At 37.8% G+C, this 27,017-nt stretch overlaps 4 protein-coding genes across 4 annotated transcripts; 1 reads left to right on the top strand and 3 right to left on the bottom strand.

Annotated features, from left to right (window-relative positions):
- Positions 1 to 985: 985 nt before the first annotated feature.
- On the top strand, positions 986 to 12,161 carry LOC123318547 (aquaporin AQPAn.G). Its single transcript, XM_044905203.1, has 6 exons — positions 986 to 1,142; positions 9,159 to 9,375; positions 9,468 to 9,611; positions 10,594 to 10,884; positions 11,480 to 11,611; positions 11,836 to 12,161. The coding sequence occupies exons 2-6, from the start codon at positions 9,172 to 9,174 to the stop codon at positions 11,872 to 11,874; spliced, it is 810 nt and encodes a 269-aa protein (XP_044761138.1). The 5' UTR covers positions 986 to 1,142; positions 9,159 to 9,171; the 3' UTR covers positions 11,875 to 12,161.
- A 1,002-nt stretch (positions 12,162 to 13,163) lies between these two features.
- LOC123318545 (protein suppressor of hairy wing-like) lies at positions 13,164 to 18,009 on the bottom strand. The gene is made up of 9 exons (XM_044905201.1): positions 17,762 to 18,009; positions 17,030 to 17,188; positions 16,644 to 16,969; positions 16,350 to 16,590; positions 16,022 to 16,287; positions 15,643 to 15,868; positions 14,012 to 14,371; positions 13,645 to 13,948; positions 13,164 to 13,579 (listed from the first exon to the last, which is right to left on the bottom strand). The coding sequence occupies exons 1-9, from the start codon at positions 17,912 to 17,914 to the stop codon at positions 13,332 to 13,334; spliced, it is 2,283 nt and encodes a 760-aa protein (XP_044761136.1). The 5' UTR covers positions 17,915 to 18,009; the 3' UTR covers positions 13,164 to 13,331.
- A 381-nt stretch (positions 18,010 to 18,390) lies between these two features.
- LOC123318546 (major facilitator superfamily domain-containing protein 9-like) lies at positions 18,391 to 20,150 on the bottom strand. Its single transcript, XM_044905202.1, has 5 exons — positions 19,950 to 20,150; positions 19,760 to 19,891; positions 19,570 to 19,699; positions 19,305 to 19,514; positions 18,391 to 19,246 (listed from the first exon to the last, which is right to left on the bottom strand). Exons 1-5 carry the CDS (start codon positions 19,992 to 19,994, stop codon positions 18,558 to 18,560), a joined length of 1,206 nt encoding a protein of 401 aa, XP_044761137.1. The 5' UTR covers positions 19,995 to 20,150; the 3' UTR covers positions 18,391 to 18,557.
- A 403-nt stretch (positions 20,151 to 20,553) lies between these two features.
- LOC123319388 lies at positions 20,554 to 23,403 on the bottom strand. Its single transcript, XM_044906314.1, has 6 exons — positions 23,281 to 23,403; positions 22,458 to 22,576; positions 22,170 to 22,301; positions 21,851 to 21,980; positions 21,589 to 21,792; positions 20,554 to 21,367 (listed from the first exon to the last, which is right to left on the bottom strand). Exons 2-6 carry the CDS (start codon positions 22,500 to 22,502, stop codon positions 20,637 to 20,639), a joined length of 1,242 nt encoding a protein of 413 aa, XP_044762249.1. The 5' UTR covers positions 22,503 to 22,576; positions 23,281 to 23,403; the 3' UTR covers positions 20,554 to 20,636.
- Between the last annotated feature and the right edge of the window lie 3,614 nt (positions 23,404 to 27,017).

Below are 27,017 nucleotides of genomic sequence, written 5' to 3'. Positions count from 1 at the left end.
AGAGTTCCTACGAAGTACTAAGAAAGGAACAAGTCTAATAATTGGCTGACAGCTAGACTTGAATCAATTTAGAGGGGTATATGTTTGTTCTTTCACATCGAGAGTCTGTTTCTTTAATTCACTTTTGGCTGATATGTTAAATCGGAATGTCTGATATCTCTGGCTGAACATCGATGTGAAAATATCAATACATCGATGGTTTGCATCAGAGGACATCGATGTTTTACAACTGAAAGATCGATGTCTCATTTTGCTCTGTGATGCTATCAGTTTCAATCTCATCCAATTATTGAATAAACAATGGATGCATAGCTGTCGAAATTGATAATGTATGCAACAAGATAATAATCTGGTTATTGTGAGCCCGCCCTAGGACACTTCCTCAAACACCTACTCCAAGATGACACAATATCGTAAGAATTATAATTCATACAGATGAAATCAACTCATGACATCAACATGTTTATTTTTATTCGTGCTTCTATCCTACATCTTCCTATGATTTGCATGATTTTGATTTCATCTGACCTCTCGAGAAGGTTGGCAATATTTATAAACATAGAAATACAATAGATGAGAAGTTCTATGGAATGCCCACTGATTTTTTCGTTTTTTTCATAGAAATGATCGTCAAACTTTCCCAAAAATGACCATTTCTCCGTTTGTTCACCTCTGGAAATCCCCAAATGAATAATTGGGGTCCAGCAACATCAAAGATACCGAGATCTGATCCGAATATTTCTCAAACGGCGAAAAAACAATATTCCAAGAAAACTTAATCACACAATTGGTCCTTCGATGAGCGCGTCCAAGTGTAACAAACGTTCTAGTAAAACCCACAAGTCATTTTTATACCGAGAAATCTGACCCATTGTCTAAGGTATTATCCGCTCTGGATTCTTGAAAATGGTCAGATGAATATGTAACAATCTGATCAATCAGACTTTGTTTTGGTGCCGGCAACCCCCACCATTTTGTAAACAACTCCACGGAGGAAACAGCGAGTTTACAGGTGTAGAAGCTAGAAGCTTGCTCCATCCACAACAGTGTCGAGCTGCAGAGTGCTAACTTCGGGTTCTGTTTGAAAAAAAATCTCCGAAAGTTTGGACTTGAAATCATCTTTTGACTTCTGATTGAAACTGGTGAGTAGATAGACCACAAAAGGCTATATTTGAGGGTTTTTAATGATTTTCTTCATTGAATTGACTTGAACATAATTTTTTTCACCCTAAAAAAAGCAGGTATTGAAAAATGTGATGATTTGAATAAATTTGATGGAATTGTTTTAAAATTTTCATTAAATAGTTTGAAAAAAATATCTGTTTTTACTAGTCAGTCTTGAATCATTTTTCATTAATTGCAATCGTTTTTTTTTCTTTTTTGTTTGCAATAACACAAATAAACTACACCCAAAGTCTCTGACTTGGAATCAATTCAGTGTATCCCACAGTTTTTTGTTATAAATATGCTCTGTCTTGATTTACTGAAGTTAAAGTATCGCACTGTTTGAATTGGTACATTGGGGTCAAAAAGCAGCAAATACCTTTGTAAAACGTATAATCAAATAAAAATTATCGATAAGGGTAATGCTTGCAAAACGAACAGAAATGTGCATTATCTGCTGTCTAACAAATTGAAGCACTTGGTTTATCTGTTCCTTCATATTTGAAAACACGACCGAGTTTACAGGCAAGCTTTCATGACATCATCATTTTTCATATTTGTTCTATGTACATTTTTCTCTAGGGGTGAGTTCAGGGAATGGGTGAGTCTTACTTAATTAGTATTAACGACGTTGGAAGCGTATTAGCGATTAAAATAATTAAGGTAAAACCACGTGTGTTTTCTCAGTAAGGAGATTTTAGTATCTGCAATTATTTTAATGACTGCCTACCAGATGTGAGTATGTTTTTCTTGGAAGGAAATGTTCGAAATATTCCATCCATCGCTTGGACCACAGAATACTTTAGGGAATATCTGATGATTCTGTATCAAGTTATACAGGATAATGTTTTTAGAGCAGGATATAAAACGTGCAGAATAGGAAATGATACAATACATTCATAATTATTCATTTGAAGAACTTATTGTTCCTCAACCCTCATTACATTTCCGGAAACTGATTCACGAATAATTTAATAGTTTATTAGCTGACTGACAGCAAAATTTTTCGATGATTATCGAGTACTATAACGAAACACAGAGGAGGATCTACCGGTAATTGAAGATTTCCCTAAACAAGCCTCCATTTACCAACAAATATGACTTCCATTAACAAACAAGTAGCACCAGAAAGTACATTGAAACTTCCGTTTGTCCCTTGTCCAATCATTTTGTAATCAAACACTTTTTCAAGCATGCTGAGCTCTTCGGTTGAAGAGTAAGGGAGACAGGTCCATGTCCGGTTTCATTTGAAGTTAATTCGCGGAAATTTCACGGTTTTGTGGAAAAACACCGGATATGCTTCGAGATACGCCTTTTATGTTCAGAGCATAGAACGTTTCGACATTTTTTCAATGTAGAAAGTGAAAACAGAAGCGATTCGATTGAATTCTGTACAAAATCGAGTACTACACTTCGATCTACTCGTTTTGAGGGTTGAAAATTACGTGAAAAAGTCATTTTCAATTGGTTTATATCATATCTGGAGGTCTCTCAACTTGCAGAGTGAAAATTCTTCAGTGTTTCGACCATTGGAAATACCATCTGGGAATTTATTCAGAAGAGACCATTTCGATCCATATCTACATGAATTCATTACCGTTGTAGGTACATTTGTATGGCCGATCACGAGTTGATTTATGCCATACAAACATATGTTGCATGTGAAGATTTAGGTTAATGGATTTCTTCGATATAAAACAACTACCATTTGTCATGTCGGGTACAGAAATCTAGTACGTATCTGGCATTAAACCGATCGATTCAAATGTCAATATCGAACGCGAATGGTCAATACGATCGTGGATGCCCACGCCAAGAGATCGAACCAAGAATCTGATAAATTATTCTGATGGTTAAATGAATTCTGAAGATGAAAATTGTGCAAGGGTTTCCAAAATGATGGGAATAACCCAGTTAATCTCACTACAATCGATAATAATGTTCAATAATTTCTGATTGAATTTCGTATTTTTTTTGGGATATCAAAGCTATTTTCCTTATTTATTCATTACCCATTAGACTAATTTTGTAATCAAATCTGTGAGCGTAGCACTCCAATAAAACTAAAATATTTTTGGCCGTCAATAAAGAGTCCCTTTCACTTACCATCATTGATTGCCTGATAAATTAAACTGAATTGAAATAAGTCCATTTTACTCCTCATTGTTTATTAAATGAAGAGGCTAAGTTGTCGGAATTTTGATTCCAGACATGTGGAGAATGTATTAATGTTCGAAATAAATTTTGAAACTGAAGTTATGATTTTGCATAATCAAAATCGAGGAAAATCATCATTTCCATTTAAACTATTTCATATGGAATAGGTCGATGGTTAAAAGCGATGAATGTTTGGATTTAAAAAGTTCCATATTTAATAATTTCATAGTTATTCAATTCATAATTGATTTACCTACTTCTGATTAGAACGGCAGAAAAATTTATGTGTTCTATGTTATTTGCACTACAACGTTATTATATAATACAACAATAATTCATTTCTTTCATCAGACAATTCTCGCATGTTATTACAACTAATATATCACAGAGTTTACATGATGCTTGACACAATTATGAAATTGTTATCTTGATTCTGTTTATCTTCGAGATGTTTGAAATTTTTCTCTTGTGGAATTATTGTTTTTTTTTTCTGAGGTGGTTTTAATCGAATAAAGGAGTCAATGGTTCTTTCAATCAATAAATTGAGGATATTTTTATTCGAAGATCAACAATTCAAGACAAGTCGAAATCATGGCAGCCTGTTTTAGATGAAATACAGTTTTGATATTGTGTTTAATTCACTAATTGCATGATATCTTTTCGAGAATCACCTTGTATAACAATAAGCACTTCATGAGCGCTGACCACCAACGATAATCTTCATTATTATCTTCATTATCACATATTATTACAGTCTTAGAACTCGCGGAGTTTATTTCCTTCAGTCTGTTTACATTTTCAATTTTCCAGTGTGAACGTTTGCTTTATCAATTATGGAGTATGTCGGAAAATTGGATATACATACGAATTATACGAATCACGCCGAATTAAATATTAAATGGAAGTTTAGCATTTCAATGTCATGAAACTGGCGAGAAATTTTCTGATGAGGACACACATAACAGACTTTAAGGTCGTAGTGCAATAAAAAACCCTTAAATCTGCAATTCACCCCTGATAGAGGCCTCAATAATACACGGTTGAAGCATATTTAAACAAAAAAGTTAATTAATATAGAGGATGAGTCTTTGACTTGCACAAATATTTTAACAGAAGATTCTTGAGGTCAAGAAACACTTTTTTTCTAAACCATTTTTTCCCATTCGGCCGTGATAAAAATATGAAGCCATTTTAAGATTTGACAATGAGCTAAGCCACCCCTGAAAAACAAATTACTTTCAGAATAACAAGCTAAATCTGTGACACTACACATCTGTGGATCTTTTAAACAGAGCCGCATTCAGACAAAGTTACAAAATATTTCAAATTTCACAGATACTTTTTGATTTTTGAACATCAAATTATTCGAAAACGACGCATTATACAAGAAAAAATGAGGAATAGTACAAAACGTTCAAATATTCATTAGATAGCGTCCAACTTAGTTTAAACAGTTGGGTTCTTGGAATTTTTGGTATTTTTACGTTACGTAATGGTCATAATGAGAAAACTGGAAGACGTGGGTGATATCTTGTGTTCGAAAAAGATTCATCAAATAAATGAAAAACTATATTCCGAGATTTATTTCATTCGATAAAACCGTTTGTGAGATAGAACTAAAAATATAATTTTTTATGGTTTTTCAACAGCCTGTATCTTTTAAACCGAGCCGATTCGGAAAAAATGTTGAGGAAAAAAATTGTTTCTTTTGACCACAAGAATCTACTGCTGAAATATTCGCACGAATCAAAGACTGACTCTGTATATGTCGCACCCTAAAAACCCCACCTTCTTCGTATAAATCTTGGATAGAATAAGACAGATTTATTGTGGATTTGTGAGGAATGAGGCACTTTTTATCTACAAATTAAGGGACTATCTTTCAATCGGTCAGACCTTCATATGGAACCTCCATGCCATTTAAGGGTCGAAGAAATTATTATTCATCATTCAGACATATATATGTGATAAAATACCGAATTAACCTGATTAAATGCTTTTCATTGGGTTCGTTTGAGGGACGTTCAGCGCCACTCCTCTCATTATTGTTGAAGCCACCTGTCCATCTGATAATTGGCACGCGAGAATCGAGGAATTTATGGATTTATTCGGTTAATGAAAACTTTTTTCCGCCACTGATGGCCATGGAAATATCCAGTCCACACCCAGGACTCAGATGGAATCGCCCAGTGTTGAGATTTGTAACGCGTTTCAACATTTTGTGTTGCTAAAATTGAATAAAACCACCTTCAACCTCCAATCAGAACCCGAAATTCCAAAAAAGCGCCATTTTAGCAGCCATTTTCACATTGACCATGTTGTGACAGGTTGACAAGTGACATACGGGAGTTGGTAAACATGGAGCGTTACCAGATCGTAGATTCCTCATACAAATCATAATATTTTCATAGATGGAGCTTCGCCCCACCATCAGGAATGTCCCAAGCGAGTACTTGAGAAGTTATTAACATTTTGTATTGCAAACATTGAATAAAACCTCCTTCAAACTCCGATAAAAAACAGAAATTCCAAATGGGCGCCATTTTAGCAGCCATTTTAACACATTGATCATGTTATGACAGGTTGATAAGTGACATACGAGAGTTGGTAAACATGGAGCGTTACCAGATCGTAGATTTCTCATACAAATCATAATATTTTCATAGATGGAGCTTCGCCCCACCATCAGGAATGTCCCAAGCGAGTACTTGAGAAGTTATTAACATTTTGTATTGCAAACATTGAATAAAACCTCCTTCAAACTCCGATAAAAACCAGAAATTCCAAATGGGAGCCATTTTAGCAGCCATTTTGACACATTCGTCATGTTGTGACAGGTGGATAAGTGACATACGAGAGTTGGTAAACATGGAGCGTTACCAGATCGTAGATTTCTCATACAAATCATAATATTTTCATAGATGGAGCTTCGCCTCACCATCAGGAATGTCCCAAGCGATATTTGAAGAAGTTATTAACATTTTGTATTGCAAACATTGAATAAAACCTCCTTCAAACTCCGATAAAAACCAGAAATTCTAAATGGGCGCCATTTTAGCAGCCATTTTGACACATTCATCATGTTGTGACAGGTTGATAAGTGACATACGAGAGTTGGTAAACATGGAGCGTTACCAGATCGTAGACTCCTCATACAAATCATAATATTTTCTCAGATGGAGCTTCACCTCATCATCAGGAATGTCGAGTACTTGAAGAAGTTACTGCATTGTCATGAAGGTATCGATCATTTCTCCACCTGTCATTAGGTGAAATCGAAAACGTGATTGGTTGACTACCACGCTTCGAGCAAGTCATTAAGTCCCTATAATTTTGAGCCTTTTACGCCGCACTTTTTTTGCTTTTTCGTTCTGTGTGCCTCTCTGCTCAGTTCGTTCACCCAAAAAAAGACGCTGTCGTATCAGGTTAACGTTGGAATTCTCGGGAATTGTTTAAAGCGATAGGTTTTACTTCGAAAATTAGTCTTTGGAGAAATACTATCACATTTCACAATTAATGAAACGTTAACTGCGAAGTTATTATTTTTTGTTTGATACCTTTAAGGTTTATCATTGTAAACGATAAAACAATTGTGGTTTTCATTAAATTCTTCCTTGATCCCAAGTAATATCGATTTGAAAAGGAAAATTGTGCATAATTTCTATCGAGTTTTTTTAAATGTTTTAACATAGATTGATAATTTTTCAAGGTCCTGTGTAGATATTTTAAGCGAGCATAATTCTGACTAGATAATTACAATTTGTCCCAGTGAAATAATATGGTAATACGTTGAGGTGTTGTTCCAATACAGGGTGTCCATGATGGGTGGCCTATTAGACGTTTAACCTCACTTTCATAAAAATTTGACTTCATTTCCATGAGGTTATACATCATTAGATGCGTATTTAAATTTCTTCTTAAAATATCATATAAAAAGTTGAACGAACTGATACTTTCTTAATGTTGCCAAGAAACCTTATTCAATCTTCTACAATCTACAATAGATTGCTGTGGTCATTTCATCTCACAATTTTTCAATGTTAGAAGTCTGCTCGGAAGTTTTTTGTCCGAATTCCTAGACCAGAACATTGAACTCGACACGTAAAGATATAATAGAAATAATCCTCAGGCTACATGTTTCATCTTCTTAGCAGGAAACAAATGATAGTTTTTCCCCTGAGGTCAACTTACTTGGAATTGCTTTGTTTCGGTTCCAGCCTAGTAATTTCCTATTACACTCATTAATTTGCTGCGTTGTTAATTCAACATGTAGAAAAATGTGATCGTGATCTACCATTCTTTTCATTGTTTATATTTAATCTGCCACCAAATTTTCATATGGATTTTTCTGCGACATTTCAGCATTTCCATTTGAAAGATGTAGTCAACAAGAAGACTCATCAATGTCAACAACCACATTCATATTCATCGACTGCTTCACATCCATTTCTTTGATATATATCTTCGGAAAATCTCCTTTTACGGTATTATCAAGGAGATGATGTTGGTATTCATAGCATTCAACGATTCTCCAGTGATTTAGTACTCTGCGATCGAATTATTCATTTATGGTATACAGGGTGTCCTATTAGACACTGAAGACACATGAAATTGTTCTGAAAATTTGAGTATTTAGATTTTATGTACTCATCTATCTGTTTTTGTATATGTGACAATACGAAGAATTTGTATATCATAAACCAAGGTTTTTCTGCACGAAAATCATCCTCAGGATCTCAGTGACCTATTTTCAAAATTTCAGCTTCCTAAAATATGAAGAATCTTTTCTATTCCTCATTGTAAACCGAGGCGATTTGGAAAAAATGTTTAAGGAAAAAGGTGTTTCTTTTGATCTCAAGAATCTACTCACGTATGAGTCAAAGACTCACCCTGTATATACCAACGAAAACAGATAGCTCAGACTTATTCATTCGGCTCACAGTGAAATACCCATTCAGGGGCGATGAATATTTTATTTTCCATGAGAATAACTTCGCCAAACATTGCAGTAGGAACTTTATTGGAAGGCAGGAATTCATTCGTTTTGCATTCCTGATTATTCGTACGAAGGGTACTAAAGTTCATTCGGCAATTGTTGTTTACCAGCTAGATAATGGTACAGAACGAACAATTCAGAATAATTGGATAATATCAGTTATCTTTGATTGATGCTGAGGTTGCTCTCAACGAAATTCATACAGCGTTTCTTTCTTAACTAAAGCTCGAAATTGACAGTTAGCTTTAACTGAAGATCCCATTTTTTAATCATTTCTCGAAACTGAGGATACTGGATTAATAAACCTTAAACTACTCGTGTACATATGCCAAATGGAATCATATGATATTTGATTTGGGTATACTAGAATAATAATTCACGTCATTATGTATAGTTTGACCGAGCAAACATTACCAAAAGTGATAATGCACTGCATCTGTTTGATATTTGAATATGTAATGATGATTTATTTGGAAAGAGCAGAAATGACGACACGTCATTTCACAAAGAGTAATATTTCTCTAGATATACCTCCCAAATTGGCTTGAAACTGTATAGATTCGCTCAATGGGGGAATTGGAAGATAACAGGAGTAGATATAATAGATGTGCGTGTTGAATTTATGTCAGGACATTGATTCACTCCTGCAAAAGACTAAACAGAAGGAAAACGGAAGACTAGATCACTTCTCTCACGCATAACAACTTATGATGTTTTGTTTTCTTTGTTGATCCTGAACAAAAAAAGATGAATTGATGAAATTGCTAGTTCGAAATACATCAAGAAACTTGTTTGTGTACCCTATAAGCACTGCTTTCTTCAACTCATTTTGTCTTTACAGATTGATCGCTGAAATGGGTAAATTCAAGGAATCTCTGGGCATCAACGAACTGACGCAGAAGAAGGGTGGCATATGGAAAGCCCTCCTAGCAGAATTCCTGGGAACTCTGCTCCTAAACTTTTTTGGATGCGCTTCGTGCGTCAACTTGAAGAACACGACCACCAACTTCGTTTTGATTGGACTCACTTTTGGTCTTACGATCTTCATAGTAGTTCAGGTAAATGGATGTCCAGGGAAAATTTCTTTTCTGAAGGCAAAACACATAGTTATGTTGCGAGCTGAGAAAATAATATCACTGATTTTTTTCAGACTCTAGGACATGTGAGTGGCGCCCATATAAATCCTGCTGTTACAGCTGGTATGCTGGCAACTGGAAATATCCAAATAATCAAAGGGGTTCTATACATTGTTGTGCAGTGTTTGGGGGCCCTTGCAGGATCAGCTATCCTTAAGGTGAGCAAATAAATTTTCAGATGAGGAATCTCTCCTCCGAATACTGGAGCTACAAACTTTGTATTTTCAACGATGTTTTCAAGTACTGCGAATTGATTGTAAAATCGATATTCTTTAGGGTCAAATTACATCGCATTTGGTTTCGAATAGATCGAGTTGTGCGTAATTTAGTGACCGCAAGTGTCTTTTATTTATTTGCGATAAAAGCACTGAAAATGATGTTGTGAGAGGTACGGAAAAGGTGAGACATTTCAACGTAAATATAGCACAAGTTAAGGTCAGAAACGAACTTACCACCAGCCATCATGCACTTAATCAACGAAGAGACCATTCTTTCGAAAGATTGCAGTTGAAATCCAAGGTTTCGGGACTTTTTGACCTCATCAGAACCACACAATTGTCAATTCCCTTTCAGTGATGCCCGAAGCAGAGAAGGACAACTTTCAACACGGGTATCTCCCAGAAAAATCATCGTAGATCCAAATGTGATGGATATTTCGAAAGAGCAACTCTTCTATTGATGAATTTCGGAATTTCATTCACCTCGGATTAACTGTTCGGTCTTGACGAATTTTTAACTGACTCTTTTTGGGAATTTTTCGAAGGTCAACTTTCGAGTCTCGTATCTTCCATGAAAATCCTCGTAGATCTTAATGTGATTCATATTCTGAAAGAGCAACTCTTCTAGTAATAAATTTGAAAATTTCATCCATCTCGGCACAACCGTTCGATCTTGAGGAAGTTTCAACTGAACCCAAATTTCGAGACCAGAAAAATCATCGTAGATCTAAATGTGATGAATATTCCAAAAGAGCAAGAGGACTAGATGCTGATGTCCATGGTTTCAGTCTTATTTGACCTCATCAGAGCTACTTCACCCTCGCATCAATAAAAAAGGACAGAATTAACGATCAATCTTGAGCGTTTTGTTTCTTTTACACAATTGACTCCTGTCAGCCGGTGATAAACCGATTAATTCCAGGCTTTAACACCGGAAAACCTTCAAGGAGGCCTCGGAAAGACAGTTCTGACAAAGGAAGTGACGGAAGCCCAAGCTGTGGGCGTCGAACTGCTGTTGGGTTTCGTTTTGGTACTGACAGTTTGCGGCGTGTGCGATCCAAACAGGCCAGAGGCCAAACCGGTAGCGGCCTTGGCCATCGGTATGGCCGTCACTTTGGGGCACTTGGCCGCCATCGACTATACCGGATCTAGCATGAACCCTGCCCGCAGTTTTGGCGCAGCACTCATCACCGGAGAATGGGAGTGTCACTGGGTAAGTTATTTTTCTATAGGGATAGTTCGTGGGAATTGTATTTGGGACATCCTGTATACAGGGTGTATTTGAAGGTGAGGCTTTTTTTCAACAGAAGGTAGAACTCGTCAAAATATAGCCTTTCAATTTTGTCCTACTTCTAGGGGTTGTATCTCAGCCATATTGGATATTTTATATGGACAATTTTTGGTTGAACAACTTTGATGAGTTCTACCTTCTGTCAAAAAAAAGACTCACCTTTAGAAACACCCTGTATACGTCAGATTTCCAGGAGTTTTATTGATACGGCTTCAACAGTTTCGCACAACTGGAAATTATCCACATGATTGATGATATAGATCACATAAATGTTAGGAAAAGGTCAATGGATTAATTAGAAATGTGTCCCCTTTACTGTCTTTCTTGATGACACCATTATATCGATTGAACCATTTATTTCCTGATTACCTATATATAACTTCAGGAGTCGATATTTCCAAGTCGCTGAGTTTTTAACTCGTACAAATATTTCAACAGTAGATTCTTGGAAACGCAAGAAACACTTTTTTCCTATATATTCTATCATCGTTGTCGATTTCATATAGACCATTTTCAGGTCTACTGGTTGGGTCCTATAGTAGGAGGTGTCTTGGCCGCTCTGCTATACAAACATGCTTTTGCTGCACCATCTTTAGGGCCAATGAGAATCGTTGAAAGATATACAACAGTGGTGGCAGACGAGAAAGAGGTATGTACATACTATAATATAGGCATAGGTACTATATTTCCAAGATACAAACGATCCAGTAATTTGTTCATTAAATTGTATCCCCAAGCTTGCAGGAAAAAATGAAAATGTGAGTAAAACAGTACGATAGTCCAAGGAGTTGAAACTTGTTATTCCATTTAGACCCAAACACCTTTTTTTCTTTCTTCCATAATATAAATTTCATGATTCTTGTTTCTCCTCAGCTCAAGAGGTTGGACGTGACGAAGGCCGAAGAAGCCTGAACCAGTGCATACAAAAAAATAACGCCACAGAAAAGACCTAATAAAGTGTGTTCAAAAATTTGTTTTTCTCAAAGTTTATTCCAAGACTTTAAGTTATTTATTTTAAGACAATCATTCATGAGATTATCAACTTGTACCTATATTTAAAACTCAATGGAAGTGTTAACGTATTTATTGTGTTTATGCGAATGTCGAATATAACGCTGTAAACATTCGATGGATTTCGTTGTAATAAAGTTTATGCTATAAGATCTGTTCACTTCATGAAATAAAGCTTAATTTTCGTACTCGATGAAATTTTATTGTCTGGAATGGAATGGGTGCAATCGGCAGATGTATAACAATCGAGTTGCAGGTCTGGATGAAGGTTTCAAGGCTGCAATAAAATATTCGACTTGAATACGTCAGAAAACTGGCACTTGCTTTATGAGAATTTAATTCTGGAAAATCAGATTGTGCCTGTTCTATACAGGATCACATAATAAAGGTGGATTGAAGGACTTTAACCGAAAATCGACGAAAAGTCGACATTTATTTGAAGGCAAGTATTTCTCGTCCGCAGACACTTTTTGTCCGTAAACACTTTTCGTCCGCTATGATTCGATACTAAAGCGACGATTGAGATAATAACTGTCATTCGCTGTTGATTCTTAACGAAATCTGCTATATTTTACGATTGAATTTAGAACCTAACCTAACTCAACAAAAATGACATTTTACGTACAAATTTCCGAACGAAAATCGACTTTTTCTGAAGGCTAGTTTTTCGTCCGCAGACACTTTTTGTCCGCTGTCGCCGCTATGATGCTATACTAGGACGATTGGGTCATTTTCGTGAATCCACGATTCGAGAAAAACATAAGTGCCCGTGATGATAACTGTAATTTGCTGTTGTCAAATCGATTCTTAACGAAATCTGCTATATTTTACGAGTGAATTTAGAACCTAACCCAACAAAAATGACACTTTACTTACAAATCCCGAACAAAATCGACATTTTTGAAGGCTATCATTTTTCGTCCGCAGACACTTTTTGTCCGCTGTCGTCACTTTGATACGGCATGATACGAAAGCGGCATTTTCGTGAATTTAAAAGCTAACCTAACTCAACAAAATTGACATTTTACTTACAAATTTCCGAAGAAAATCGACTTTTTCTGAAGGCTAGTATTTTTCGTCCGCAGACACTTTCTGTCCGTTCACTTTTTTCGTCCGCTGTCGTCACCATGATACGTCACGATACTAAAGCGATACCTAACCCATATACCGCTATAATTAAGAAAAAATAGTTCAGAAAATTTATTTATTTATACAACAATAAAATAAACTTAGAATTTGCATGTTTAAACAGATGAAGTTGTTGTAAATAAATTTATCAGAAGTTAAATTGATTAATTGACGGAAAAAAAATCAATACTCAATGATACCAATTCCTTCAGTTCCACACTGACCTAACTTCACGACAGATTAACCATATCATCCATCCTGTTATCCTGATCTTCGATGTTATCGATGATTATATCATTTATTATCAGGGTATTCTGACTGGAGGACGCGGAAGCCGTAGTTTTTTTCTGGTAAGATTTCGAAATTCTCGCCAGGGGGTCCTTGGGCAAGGGATCCTCCAGGAGGGGCGACAGATCCACCTTATTGGACGCCTGAGGTCCAGGGTTCTTTATCAGCACGGTATTACCACGTATTTTACCTGAAAAAGGCCCAGTTCAGAGTTGAAATTCTCAATTTCACAATCTCAATTAAAAAAATCCTCACCTTCCCTAGCCATCGCTTTCATTTCTTCCTTGGTGAGCACCAATTTCTGCACCCTCACCGTCTTGTTACCAATCTTCATGTTCACGTATTTCTCAGTGGGCAACTGTTCCAGGTCCTTCGTCGTCAGACCAAGATTCTCGATGGTCGTCACCTGCGGTTGGTTTATCTGGGACAAAGGCGCCGTCTTCATGTTTCCCATCGGTATCGAGTTCAGGATCTTCGGCCTCCTAACCGGCGTCTTCCTCTGGTACATCCTCACGCCTTCCCTGCGGAAGATGGGCTTGATGAAGCCGTCTTCCTCGTCCTGTTACAAAAAAAAACCCAAGGTCAACGATAAAAGGAGCCACAAGTCGCGGACTCAACTGACCTGCGAGGTGTCTGCTTCCTGTTCGGCGGTCTGATGCACCTGATCCTTACTGGAGTGCGCCTGCTCCTGATATTCTTCCTGCTCTGGATCGGAATCCGGTTCGCTTTTCAGGAAATCGGTGAAGCGCTTGGTCTTGCGCTGTCTGGTGGACCGCCTGACCGCGCCGCCGCTTTCGCTCTGAGACGCGAAGGAGGAGTGGAAGCTCATCTCCTCATCCTCGTCCATCACGTAATCTTCGTCGTCGTCACCGGTCCTTCCCATGTGGTCGCCGCCGAACTCTTCGTCGTCGTCCTCGGCGCTATCCAGGTCTCCGGAGATCTGCCCCTGGGCGCGGGCCTCCTCCACCACTTCCTTTTCGATCTGAAACGGAGAAACACCACGTCTAGCTTCTCTTTCTTCCAATTTCGATTAAAATCGGACAATAAACACGAAATCCGTCCGCCATATTGGCGCCGCCATCTTGAATTTTTCAATTGTGAAGGAAGAATCATAAATTCCGACACCTTAAACTCACAGATACCAATTTTGATTCGAATCGGACCATAAACACGAAACTCGTCCGCCATATTGGAGCCGCCATCTTGAATTTTTCAATTTCGACCTAAGTATCATAAAGTCCGACCCCAAGTCTCCAGATACCGATCTCGAATAAAACTGTATCAGAAAAACAAACACACCTCGTCCGCCATTTTGGAGCCGCCATCTTGAATTTTTCAATTTCGACCTAAGAATCATAAAGTCCGACCCCAAGTATCCAGATACCGATCTCGAATAAAACTGTATCAGAAAAACAAACACACCTCGACCGCCATTTTGGAGCCGCCATCTTGAATTTTTCAATTTCGACCCAAGAATCATAAACTCCGACCCCAAGCCTCCAGATACCGATCTCGAATAAAACTGTATCAGAAAAACAAACACACCTCGTCCGCCATTTTGGAGCCGCCATCTTGAATTTTTTCAATTTCGACCCAAGAATCATAAAGTCCGACCCCAAGCCTCTAGAAACCGATCTCGAATAAAACTGTATCAGAAAAACAAACACACCTCGTCCGCCATTTTGGAGCCGCCATCTTGAATTTTTCAATTTCGACCCAAGAATCATAAACTCCGACCCCAAGCCTCCAGATACCGATCTCGAATAAAACTGTATCAGAAAAACAAACACACCTCGTCCGCCATTTTGGAGCCGCCATCTTGAATTTTTCAATTTCGACCCAAGAATCATAAACTCCGACCCCAAGCCTCCAGATACCGATCTCGAATAAAACTGGATCAAAATTACAAACAGAACACGTCCACCATAATACAGCCGCCATCTTCCATTCTTCAATTTAGACTGTTTTTCTTTGTCATCGCACCACGTAAAATTGGCTGAACCTATTTATTTCATTTTTTTTCTCAAACCTTCGTAAAAGGCTCTTAAGGCCGAAAAATTCGGAAAAGCTGCCTTGAAAACTGGAAAAATCCAGAAAACTAAACGCGGGGACTAATTTTGACTTGTCCGCCATATTGGAGCCTCTATTTTGTTTTCGTAGCACCTGTCAAATTACAAATCGATCGAAGATTCGACCGTGGCAACAACAGAGCGAGTTTAACATAAGCGTGGCGATAAAAAACGGACTAAATACCTGTTCTTCGTACTCCATCTCGGCGTGTTTGAGTTCGTGCTCCTCCAACTGATCCTTGCTCTCGAAAGAATAAGAACACTTCTCACATGGGAACGGAAGTCCCGACAAGTGTGTGGATATGTGCTCTTTCACCGCCTGGGCATTCTCGAATTCCGTGTAACAGATCACGCACTTCAGGTTCACCATGGAATGTATGGCGCTGTGGTTGATCAGGGAGTCTTTCCGCCTGCAAAAGAAGGTTGGTGAAAAAGAAAAACCGGAGTTCAATAGTTTCCGAAGCGTCTTATTTCGAATAAAATCATTGGTCATTAAGGTCGAAACATGTTGAAGGCCGTACAGCTTATTTTAGTCTGTTGACTCTCCCCTAAGATGAACATACCTGAAGGACATGCTGCATATGTCGCATTTGTGTTGGCCGATCTGTTGTAGGTTGTTGGACCTGGCCGCGAAGTGGCTGCGCATGTGTCTGGTGAGGTGGTGGCTCAGGAGGAAGGTCCTCTTGCAGAATTTACAAGGATAAGGCCGCAAAACGGCGTGCGACGTCAGATGGCGGGTCAACTTGATTGGGGACGTGAAGAAGGCTTCGCAGTAGTTGCATTTGTGTGGTTTGTCGGCGTTGTGAGTAGCTATGTGATTTTCTAGGCCCTAAGGAGTGAAATAAAGGCTCATTCGACTATTTAGTCTTGAACGAAGGATGAAATTCTCACCTGTTTGAAAACGAAGCTCTTTCCGCATTCACCACAAGTGAACGGCTTCCTCTGTCCATGCTTCTTCTTCGAATGCTCGAGTAAGTCATCCCTGCTTCCAAAGCTGACACCACAATAACAAGTGTAGTTTGTCTCATGGCTCTTTTCATGCCGATGAAGGCTATCTTCATCGGAAAATTCTTTCTTGCATACCTCACAAGAAAACTGATTTTCTTCTTCGTATTTCGAAGCCTTATCTTTCCTGAAGATTATAAATTGGTAATTTATTTCAACTAAAGTTTAATTCACACTCACTTCTCGTGATTTCTCATATGTATATCTAGGAGTTGTTTCATGGGGAATGTCATCTCGCACATTGAACAATGAAAAGTTTTGGGTCGAAGGGGAGAAATTTCAACGTCTCCTGTCTTGTTGGAAGATACCAGCTTAACGCTGAAAGCGTTGTCAGATGAAGGCCTGATTTCGTATTCTTCCAAGGCATGTTCATCATCTTCGAACTCCACCGATATAGGGTTGGTTTGAGCCGGAGGTTCACTTGTGTCAGGCTTGAACTTTTTAGCCGGGTTCCCCAAGAGATCTGTGTTTATTTTACGTATTTTAGCTTCTTTTTCTTTCTGTATCTGAAAAATTACAAAATAATAGTATCATTCCTTCATCTTCCCAATGTTCCTCGACTTTACCTTATTGATTGTTAATGATTTGTTGAGATTTCCAGTAGTTGCAAACGATTTTAAGGCTTCGTTGGCCTTTTTACAGTTGATCCTGAAACCATAGGCTAGCGAGATCAGGTATTTGCAATCATCGCATATAAGTTCAGGCATTCCATCGTTCTTGTAAACCTGAAAGCATCAATTCGAGTAAAACTATTGACCTTTTTGAGAAATCCACTATTTTCTTTCTTGATGTTATCAAGATAAATCACGAATGAGCCATAATATTTTCCCAAACCCACTTAAAAAAAAGATATTTTGAAGGAATTTTTTCCGAAATGCATAAATTACCCCTAACGGAAAAATTACAATGTTCAAATTACCCCTACCGAACAAATTTCTACTACGATCCAAATTATTCCTAATAAACGAATTACCCCCCCCCCCTGATGAAATTACCACTGGTGAACAATTCTCCCCTACCCCCGATAAAATTACCACTGGTGAACAATCCACCCTCCCACCCCTGATAAAATTACCTCTGGTGAACAAATAACCACTGACGATAAAATTACTTTTTATTGTCAAATTACCCCCAAGATTTCAAGGACACACAGGACTACAGATAAAAATTACATTGAATCATAAAAAACAACTGTAAAAATCACCTAATTATCAAGAAGAAATCTAATTCAGATACAATACAGAGTAGAGGCGGAAAAGTTATCAATTAAAGTAATCTATAAGGCGGTGTACACAAACCTCGACGTTGACACAGGCCATGATCTGCAGATAGAGAGGTAATTTCTTCTTGTTTCTCGTCTCATCATAAATACTCGACAAGTTCCCATCGGAATTCAGGCACAATCTGCAAATCTGCATATTACGCAGAACGTTAGATCTGTCTTCTTCCATTTCCCCGGTAAAGCACTCCACATTTAAAGATTTCACTTTAACGTTCAATGGTACAGCGAACTGAACGGCGGACAACCTAGAAAACAGAAGAAACAGCGTCACTTTGGTCGCGATTGTGGCGCCACGATGACAGTTTTTAGTTAGCGGCTTTCGCGCTAGGGGATAACAATCTGAAGTTTTACTCTACCGTCGTTAGATGTCACTACAGAAGTTATTTCGAAAAAAAATCCATAAATTTCATTCATGGTACGTTGTTGCCAGAATGTCGAAATAATCCTATAATTTAATGCTAACATAGGCTATAACATTGGCGTAAAATAGAAATTTCTAGATTCTGTTTCGAAAGTTTGATTTCATACTGAAATAAAATGAATACTTTGATGAAACCGAATAGATCACGCTTGAATATTTTGCTTTTATCTTATAATTCGTTATTACCATTCATTTTGTTAGAGGAATGAAATAAAACATCAATATTCATTCAACAAAGTATATATGAACATTTAAATAGGTAAATATCATCTCCAACTATGTGCAAATGTCAATAGGAACATCAACATACTAACATACATTTAAACGTGTTAAATCACCTGAAATATATCACAAACTATGTTTTAGGTAGTCAACTTCTGATAAAATTTAATCATAACTGTTTGGTCTTCCACTTCAAAACAGTTGAAGTGAGTATCACACCGCTTAGTGCTGGAATAAAAGATAATACTATGGATGCTTGATTACTCAAACTATCACTTACAATACCAGATAGGGTAGGAGTAATAAACTTAGCAACTGAGACAACACTGTATGAGACACCTCCATATGTCCCTACCCTATCTTTTCCACATTTCTCTAATACTATTTGCGTGGTAGAAATCCTTAATACCGAGGAAGATATAACAAAAGGTATAATACAGAGTAAAAAGTATTTGAATTCACTGACAAAACATAACAGAAAACTGGCAACACTCATAAGGAGAAAGAAATGTGATATACACTTAACGCCATCTGGTTCATCCTTATAGAACATCCGATTTATGTAGCTCAGGGAGAACACTGTAGTTGTCTGTATTGCACCACTGAACGACATAACGTAACCTATATGTCTTTGGGATAAATTGAAGAAATCTTTCATGTAGAACGTCTGGTTGTAAAAGAAGAGGGCGGTAGCTATACCGGACAAGAATCTCATGGCGAACAGGTGCCAACTTTCAGACCAATCTATCTCTTTTATATTCGTCCCTATTTTCAGTAATTCTCGTTTGAGGTCTGTGGTTTTCGCTTGTGGATCTTTATCGGAGGTCGACTCGAAACTTGGCAGTAGAGAACAAATGACTGAAAGTACGGAAAAAACATGCAAATTTGGAACGATGATTGTACCCATCTAACTTACAAATATTCAGTAAAAACAAGAGGAAAGTGAGTGAACAAGCCAAGGTGAAACCATTTGGTAGTTCGGATATGAATCCTCCGAACAAGGGTCCCAGATTGAAACCAATAGTTCCCAAAACGGCTGTTCTGCTCAAAAGCTCAGCCCGTCTCTCATGCGGGAAAAGATCCGAAACCATAGCTTTACATAATCCCTGAGTATGTTTCATGAAACCTTGAAATAAAATCAGTGAAAATTACATAATACATCGCGATACCGTATAACCAACCTAACAATAAACGAACGAGGAATATGAGGAATATAGAACTGAAGAGTCCTAACGATAAATAAGCAAGAGCACAGAAAAGCAGGGTAACCTTCAGTACCACCTTCCGATCCCTTACATCACTCCAACTTCCCTGAAAAATCATTCATAATTACGCAATAAATGTAAAGAATCATCAATCCTGTTCACATACAATCAGAGGACCGGAAATCACTTGAATACCCGAATAGGCAGAGGCGATGATCCCCACAACGAAGTTAGAAGCTCCAAGTTCTCTCAAATGGTTGCCGAACAGAGGGGTTATGAGACCAACGGCAAAGAGATCCTGAAAGTGGATTATTTCATACCTGTCGCAATGTATTCGAAACTATATAGGCATTTACCAAGAAAGCTATGGTGTAGATTATATTCTTATATTTTTCTAACATCGCGACGAGCACGTGTAACACAGATTACTATTATATTTTTGATACCTACGTTCGATTCATTTTAGAGTTTATCTATTGAGATAATTGATATAAATGTTAATTAAACATCGTTAAAAGTGTGGTTAGGTTTCTTCATTTTTCGACCATAGACCATAGAACACTAAACAAAGAGGTTAGTTTGCACTAATCTAACTGTAAGTCATTGAACTCTATGGGTTCCCATAGAGTTCAATGCTGTAAGCAGAGACTTTCCCTTTCTCTATGGCTGTAAGTTATAATTAAATTCTATGATTTTGACAAATGAAGGTTATCTTTCTGACAGCTAGTAAGAAGTTGCCAAACTTACCTGGTATTCCCTTTTTCAATGGTTCGTGTGATCACTTGAAGATGGCGCTTAAGCTACAAGCTTTAACGAATGTCATTCCAAAGGACCATGGAGTGTTTCCCTGCCCTTTAGTTTTTTACCCATAACGCTGCACTTTTATTGAATATTCACAACATTGAATAATTATTTCCAACACACATTATTAACAGGATTATCGTTGGATTAAAACAGGGATCTTTAAAAAATTCTCTTTATTATCATTATTTGCGAGTTGAATGTATTGGTTTTGAGATCGACAGCGAAGAGTTTCAACAATCTCACTTGTCTTTATCAGCCTCAGTTTTCTTCTTTTCACTCTCGGAAATTTTCTCTGGTTTCACCTCTTTATACACCTTTTTACTAACTACGAAGTAAATGGCTACAAAAGGAGCGACAGTCAATAACCTATACGCATTATGTTTGAGGAGTTGGAACATCAATCCAACAAGCAGAGGTCCAAAAATTTCAGTGATCGTTGTTACCGTTTCCAAATCTTGCGCCAGCTTCTGGTTCTTCTTGGTTTCGTAAACTTCCTTATAGTAATATTCGACGAAACACCTCGATATCACGAAGGGAACGAACATCAACAAATAAAATTTATAACTCGGAGAGCAACTTTGAAGCAGGGCGAAAACAGTGCACAAAATAAGAGATTTTTCCAAGATCTGTTTGGGACCGGCCAGATTGTTCACTCTAAAGTTGATCTTTTCGAAGGCAACGCCTGAAACAGCCAGGACAACGGTCTGGTAAGCCGCCGTGGCGTTTACCAGAGATCCTTTTCCTTGAAAAACGAAGATGATCAGCACTACGTACAGGATGAAGACGACTTTAGCGTTGATCACAAGTAGAGACTTGATCAGGAGGGCGTCCCAGTTGGCGAAATGTATATCCAGATCTTGGATCTCTTTGACGGTGGAATCGTAGGTTTTCTTCAAGACGCCAACGACTTCAGACGAAACTAGCTCCTTCTCTTTCTCCTTCTCAACGGGTGGATCTTGCACGACGATGGCTGGAAAACGAATCAGGGAGGTCTACGCTGTGTTTTAAACATATGTGACCAAATGGCAACAAAAATTACCCTTTGTTGCCGAATGGTCACACGTTGCCATTTGGTTACAAACTTGGCATTACGCGTGGAAAACGATTTTTATGGTATATTAAGCTCTAGCTTCGCTTTTTTCAGTTAATTTTTTGTTTAAACCCGAAATACTCTTTGTAGCTGAAACTCACCAGCCGCAATTGCAGATATTGCCATTGCCAACAATACCAACACGTAAAAACCACCTTCAGAATCTATTATGGATCCCACTATGGCACATCCAGATAACCCAGCAATCAGTCTTTGGGTTAAAGGGTTTTTTAAAGCGCTGGTAGAAGTCTTTTTGTCCTTTAAGGAAATCAGGGAGGTAATATGAGATACCTGATTGAACAATACTGTGAAAAAAAAATAGATTAGCTGTGTTTATTACCCAGTAACGTTGTTAAAACTTACTGAATAACACTCTGTTGAGCATGATGCCATAAAAAGACGAAGTCAACAAGAGCAAGGCGTTTAAGGTACAACTGATGATGAGGGAATAGTAAAGAAGTGTTTTTTTCCCTGATATTTTCAGCAGTTCTGCCTGTTGAATTAAAAAAAATCAGAATCTGCACCAAAAGCCGGTAAAGTGTTGCCAACAAAACAAAACATCATAGTTTGACAGCTGACAGTCTAGGTTAAGTAAAAAATGAGTTCAACACGAGAGAAAAATACTGAAATTTCGACAACCTGATTTTGGTTGAATAATGATCAAACTAACCGATCAACTTACGCAAATTTTTGACGACATTATTCGTACGGCTGCGCTGATCGACATGAAAACTCCAAGATGCATCAAGGTACCACCGGTTTTTAAAATCGTTGGTGGCACTGCTGGCATGAGTATACTCAAAGCCAGTATGTCCTAAAAAAATACAAAATCGTCGACAAAAATACTAAATAAAAAAAAGAATGAAAATATGTAACAAATACAAATAAAAAATGAAATGAAAAAATTTTTACTTGAATATTCAGATTAGTGAAGGTCAAAATGAAGAACACAATGATGGAATTTCCTTACCAAGAATTGGACAAGCATCATCTTGTCTTCCACTATACCTGCCATCGCAAAATGGTTCTCAATTCACTTTAGCAAACTCAAATTCTGATACAGCATGGCATTTCAAGATTCTCAAATTCCTGAAACATTTCATTGAACCTGATTACATTGCATTTATGAAGGGGAATCTTCACAATCTTGAGATAAGCGAATTTTACACATTTTCGTCTGATTTTCTTATCTCACGTTTTATCTACCTATTTTCCAAATTCCTGGTAGCACCAACATTATCAAGTTCAACATTGTAATAACATAATAACCTCGTTTCCTACCAGTATGACGTTAACAGTTTGAACGCAAAACTTTTTTTTTAAATTTGAAGTGTGACACCCTGTATTTCTGTACAGAGAAAACGGTACTCATATTAGGGATGTGACGTTTGTAAAAACAAAGCTATATGAGAAATTTCCTGATTTATACCTACATATACAGGGTTCTTATACTATTTATTAGTATCGAAATGTGAAAATTAACTGAATTCAAAATGTTGTTGATTATTAGTTCCTTTGATGACAATAAACAGACTGATTTCTTGATCTGAATGTTTTTTCATTATTTTTGAATGTTTTTTTCCCATTTTAATATTTCTGGATAAAAAAATGTATGTTTGAATCGATTTCAATAAATAGGTACTGTTCATTATGGATATTTTGTTCCATGTAGATTTAGCACGTCGCACTAAATCATGAGTACATATCCCATAACAATGGTGTATGAGAATATGGTTTCAGTCACGAGATTTTTCGAAAACTTATCAAATTTTCACTTATCTCCTGTCACTTACTAATCTAATCCAAGGTCAAATACAGCGGCGCGTAAAACAATTCAATACAACTCGCGCACTTACTTTCACATGACAAACTATCTCATGAATCTCATTTATATAATCAGGTTTTATTTTGTAATGAATCGGTAAATATTGATAATTTATTGATAAATCTCGCTACGACATCTATCACTCCAGATTCAAAACACAAATAAATTTATCACAGAATCCTTTGATGAAATACTTGAAGTTGAAAGGTGTTAGGTTGGGTGGATATGAAACATCGTTCATTCACTGCACCTCGTACTCATTTTGATAATATGCATCAATGAATCTCAACAGCTTCCAAGTCTGAATGGAATATGATGAAAAAATTCAGTTTCGCCTGATGAGAACGAACAAACCCGAAATCATGAATCGGGAATGGGTTCTTGTACAGCTTTTGAACATCCGCGGACTATAGTGGATGTCGACCTTTACTGAACATTCCTTGACGATAAGAAAGGGCGTTCAGAAACATGCGGGTGTTCCACGAGTACTAGGGGTTGCGTAGGCGAAACATAACCTCCTCCGCATTAATTCAACACTTCTTGTTGCACATCTAACGGACATCTTGTTGGTATATTGGGTCTTCTGCTGAATTATTTAGTTCTCCAATATCCATTTTCTATTTTCTTGACCGTGATATTCATTCGCAAAATAGACGATTCTCTTTTCCCTTGCATGTTTTCAACTTATACGAAGTCAATTGATGATCATAGTCAGTTTTATGTCTTTTATATCACAGCAGAGAAATAAATGGCATTTATGAAAGGCGTTTTCTCAGAAGATTGATAAGGATTCATAAAAATCACTAGAAATTACGAAATCATGTACTTAACCGACATTTGTGTTTTCCCCAGCTGTCTTGTTAAAGTCTGTTGATCCGAAATACCCATGAAAGTGCATATGTTTGTTTTTTAAAAAGTCCTTATCCTTATGTTATATATCTAACCCACAATAACCAGTTTCAACATTGTACATTTAAATCTAAATGATAACCATTTGAAAAAGTCTTTTGACTGGCATGAAATCGATTAAAACACAAATGAAAAACACTTTTACCTTCGGCATTCGTTCTAGATTGAAAATGCATATATTTAGCCTGACAAGGCGGGCGGAAGAATTACAAATTGAGGCAAGAAATTAGATCTGGCCTTCGACCACAGAGCCACTAACAGGTTATGGGCTCAGAGCCCTTCAAGACCGGGATAGATTGACCTACCGAGCCTTCGCTAGATTGTTCCACTCGAAAAAACCCTGAATTATCCCACCATTCTTCCCGCAGAATGGGATTTCCAGCAAAAAACCGATCGATCGGTGGCGAATCAATAAATCCATCGTCTTTGTAATGACCCCGCAGCGCTAGGACGTGTCCATTGTACTGTAACGCCACGTTGTGACTTACTTAATTCCGATCTGCGAAATTACAAGCCTTCTGCCTCCGTCCAGTTCAACGACCACCCCTTTTTTCAGCGATACGGTCGCACCATAGAGTTTCCCACCGCTGCACTCTCTGCTCCTCTTTTTCTTCCTCCTCGGGATCGATTAACTTTGTGAATCTGACCGTGATGTCGACGTCACCGGTGTAGCCTTTGACGCGAAATTCATATTTGTGCCTTTTGCGACTTTGACCGATGTTCCAGTAGAATGGTCGTGCGTGGGTATACAACGTATCGAAAAAAAAATGGCCGATTGACTTTCGGATCTGCGACGCGTGTGCTTTTAGCGGGGTAGATTAAGCGGTGGTTATGAGGGGCAGTTTGCTCGGGTTCCCTAATTTTGTTCATGAAAACTGCCCTCATACAACAATAATGATTTCAGTTTCTCTCACCTAGGTTGTGACATGAAACAAAGGGTAATTATTAATACTAGTATGCTGAAAGATTTACCCTCTTCATGCTGATTGGTACAAGAAAGTCGTGATGGAATGAATTTCATAAATACCGAGGCCAAAAACAGTGTACTCTTGGCTCTATGAGTCGAATAGGCACCGCCCACACCTGTCTATGACCACTGCTAACCTCACTTTAGTCAGTTCTGTCATATTGACGTAGATTTGTTTACGAACCAAACGTCAAAATCTCGTCTTTTTCGATCTGGCTCTATGGTTGAGGGTGGGAAACTGAAAGACGTGGGTGATATCTTGTATTCGAAAAAGATTAATCAAATAAACGAAAAACTATATTCCGAAATTCATGACAGTATCTTTTAAACCGAGCCGATTCGGAAAAAATGGTAAAGCAAAAGTGTCTTTTTGACCTCAAGAACCTACTGTATTAATATTTGTACGAGTCAAACACTCATCCTGTATAATTTTATACACACAATAAGGGAATACTCCTTCTGACGAAAATGATGTATTTTTAATGAAATATCTTTGAAAGGTCACATTTTGAAATAACCATTTCAACCGTTTCCCAAAAAAAAAAATAATTTAAATACTTAAAAATGAAATAAAATGGGTGTTTAAAATTTGAAGCGTTTCGTTTCAATTGCACAAGTTGGCAACATCGACTGAAATATGCGTTGCTAATAAAGGACAACAAATACACTATCTTGATGAGATAGACAAAGATGGCTGTCTATGAAGTCTGCGACGAACGAGAAAGGTCGTAAAATTTTATGGGGTTAAGGCTCACCAGTGAGTATGCGCCTTATGTTGGTTGTGAATCAACAGCTGTTATTTTATAAACAAGCCATTGTTCTTTTCTTCTTCTAGTAGGCGCTGTTGCCAAATAGTAAACTAGAAACGAAGCGATTTAAATTTTGAAACCTGATATTTGAAGAATGATTTTGAATGAAACTCATAATTATTCAGTTCAAACTTGCTTATGGTGTGATAACCCAAATTGAGGAGAATTCCACATTCTTAATATGAATATGACGAACAACTTCAGTCGAGTTTTCATGGTAAACGTCTAATAGACAGTAATTTCACGATGAAACAAACATGCCAACTTCATAACTAAATGAGATTCACCAGTTTCCCTGGACATTTTGGATCGCAGCCTGTACATCTCGCCGACGCCAAACCCGAAGACGCAACACGCAAAAACTGCACTAAAGAAGGAAGATTTCATCAAAATAATATCCCTTTGTTAGGGAACGCGCGCACGCGCAGCGGCGTTTCCTTTGTCTCCGCCAGCCGGAGTTTATATGGAAAATCGAAGTTTAAACTTCCCTGCAGGGCCATTCCTTAAATTTTAAACTGTCCCCCGTCTCGACCAGCGCCGCTTCCGGATGCATCGGGTGTCTCTGCTACGTTCCGGAAAAATTGATTAACGTTCCGCTCCCAAGGACGGTCTGATGTCGCCCGTAAAAATGACTCGTCCTTTTTCCCGTTTTTTTTTTCTATCTCTCCGTGCTCCCCCGTCTCTTAGACGCTCCAAATTTGAACAAAGGATTGTCCTGTAAAATAAAATTACCCGTCGCTGGGTGGATGCAGTAAAGTAGTGTTTTTATGTCTGAAGGAGTCGTTTCATTCCGAATGTTAAGGAATGAAGTTTTCTTATTGCACAGCCGTAAAGTCTGCTACGGCATTGTTTTCAACAGTTCGTCTTTTTACGGGAGGGGGCGTTGGGAGGGAGAGAGGGTTCGCCGGCTAATTTGGGGAATTGCATCGGCAATTTACGGGGCTGCATTAAGGGTTATTGGCTTTTTGCCGAGATGACGCGGCTGGAATATTGCAGAAGCCCAAACGTAGGCAGTCTGAG

Source organism: Coccinella septempunctata, chromosome 8 (genome assembly GCF_907165205.1).
Source record: "Coccinella septempunctata chromosome 8, icCocSept1.1, whole genome shotgun sequence".
NCBI classification, from domain to species: domain Eukaryota; kingdom Metazoa; phylum Arthropoda; class Insecta; order Coleoptera; family Coccinellidae; genus Coccinella; species Coccinella septempunctata.
Note: the sequence above shows the minus strand (reverse complement) of the source record. Positions and strands in the feature narration are given on the sequence as shown.

Coding starts and splice junctions, on each gene's coding strand:
- LOC123318547 (XM_044905203.1), top strand. CDS start 9,172: ATGGGTAAATTCAAGGAATCTCTGGGCATCAACGAACTGACGCAGAAG. Junction 9,376..9,467: donor CGATCTTCATAGTAGTTCAG/GTAAATGGATGT, acceptor GATTTTTTTCAG/ACTCTAGGACATGTGAGTGG. Junction 9,612..10,593: donor CAGGATCAGCTATCCTTAAG/GTGAGCAAATAA, acceptor GATTAATTCCAG/GCTTTAACACCGGAAAACCT.
- LOC123318545 (XM_044905201.1), bottom strand. CDS start 17,914: ATGGAAGAAGACAGATCTAACGTTCTGCGTAATATGCAGATTTGCAGA. Junction 17,189..17,761: donor TGGCCTGTGTCAACGTCGAG/GTTTGTGTACAC, acceptor TGATGCTTTCAG/GTTTACAAGAACGATGGAAT. Junction 15,869..16,021: donor ATATGCAGCATGTCCTTCAG/GTATGTTCATCT, acceptor CTTCTTTTGCAG/GCGGAAAGACTCCCTGATCA.
- LOC123318546 (XM_044905202.1), bottom strand. CDS start 19,994: ATGTTAGAAAAATATAAGAATATAATCTACACCATAGCTTTCTTG. Junction 19,515..19,569: donor CCTCGTTCGTTTATTGTTAG/GTTGGTTATACG, acceptor TTTTATTTCAAG/GTTTCATGAAACATACTCAG. Junction 19,247..19,304: donor CTTGTTTTTACTGAATATTT/GTAAGTTAGATG, acceptor CCGTACTTTCAG/TCATTTGTTCTCTACTGCCA.
- LOC123319388 (XM_044906314.1), bottom strand. CDS start 22,502: ATGGCAGGTATAGTGGAAGACAAGATGATGCTTGTCCAATTCTTG. Junction 21,981..22,169: donor TAATGTCGTCAAAAATTTGC/GTAAGTTGATCG, acceptor TTAATTCAACAG/GCAGAACTGCTGAAAATATC. Junction 21,793..21,850: donor GCTCAACAGAGTGTTATTCA/GTAAGTTTTAAC, acceptor TTTTTTTCACAG/TATTGTTCAATCAGGTATCT.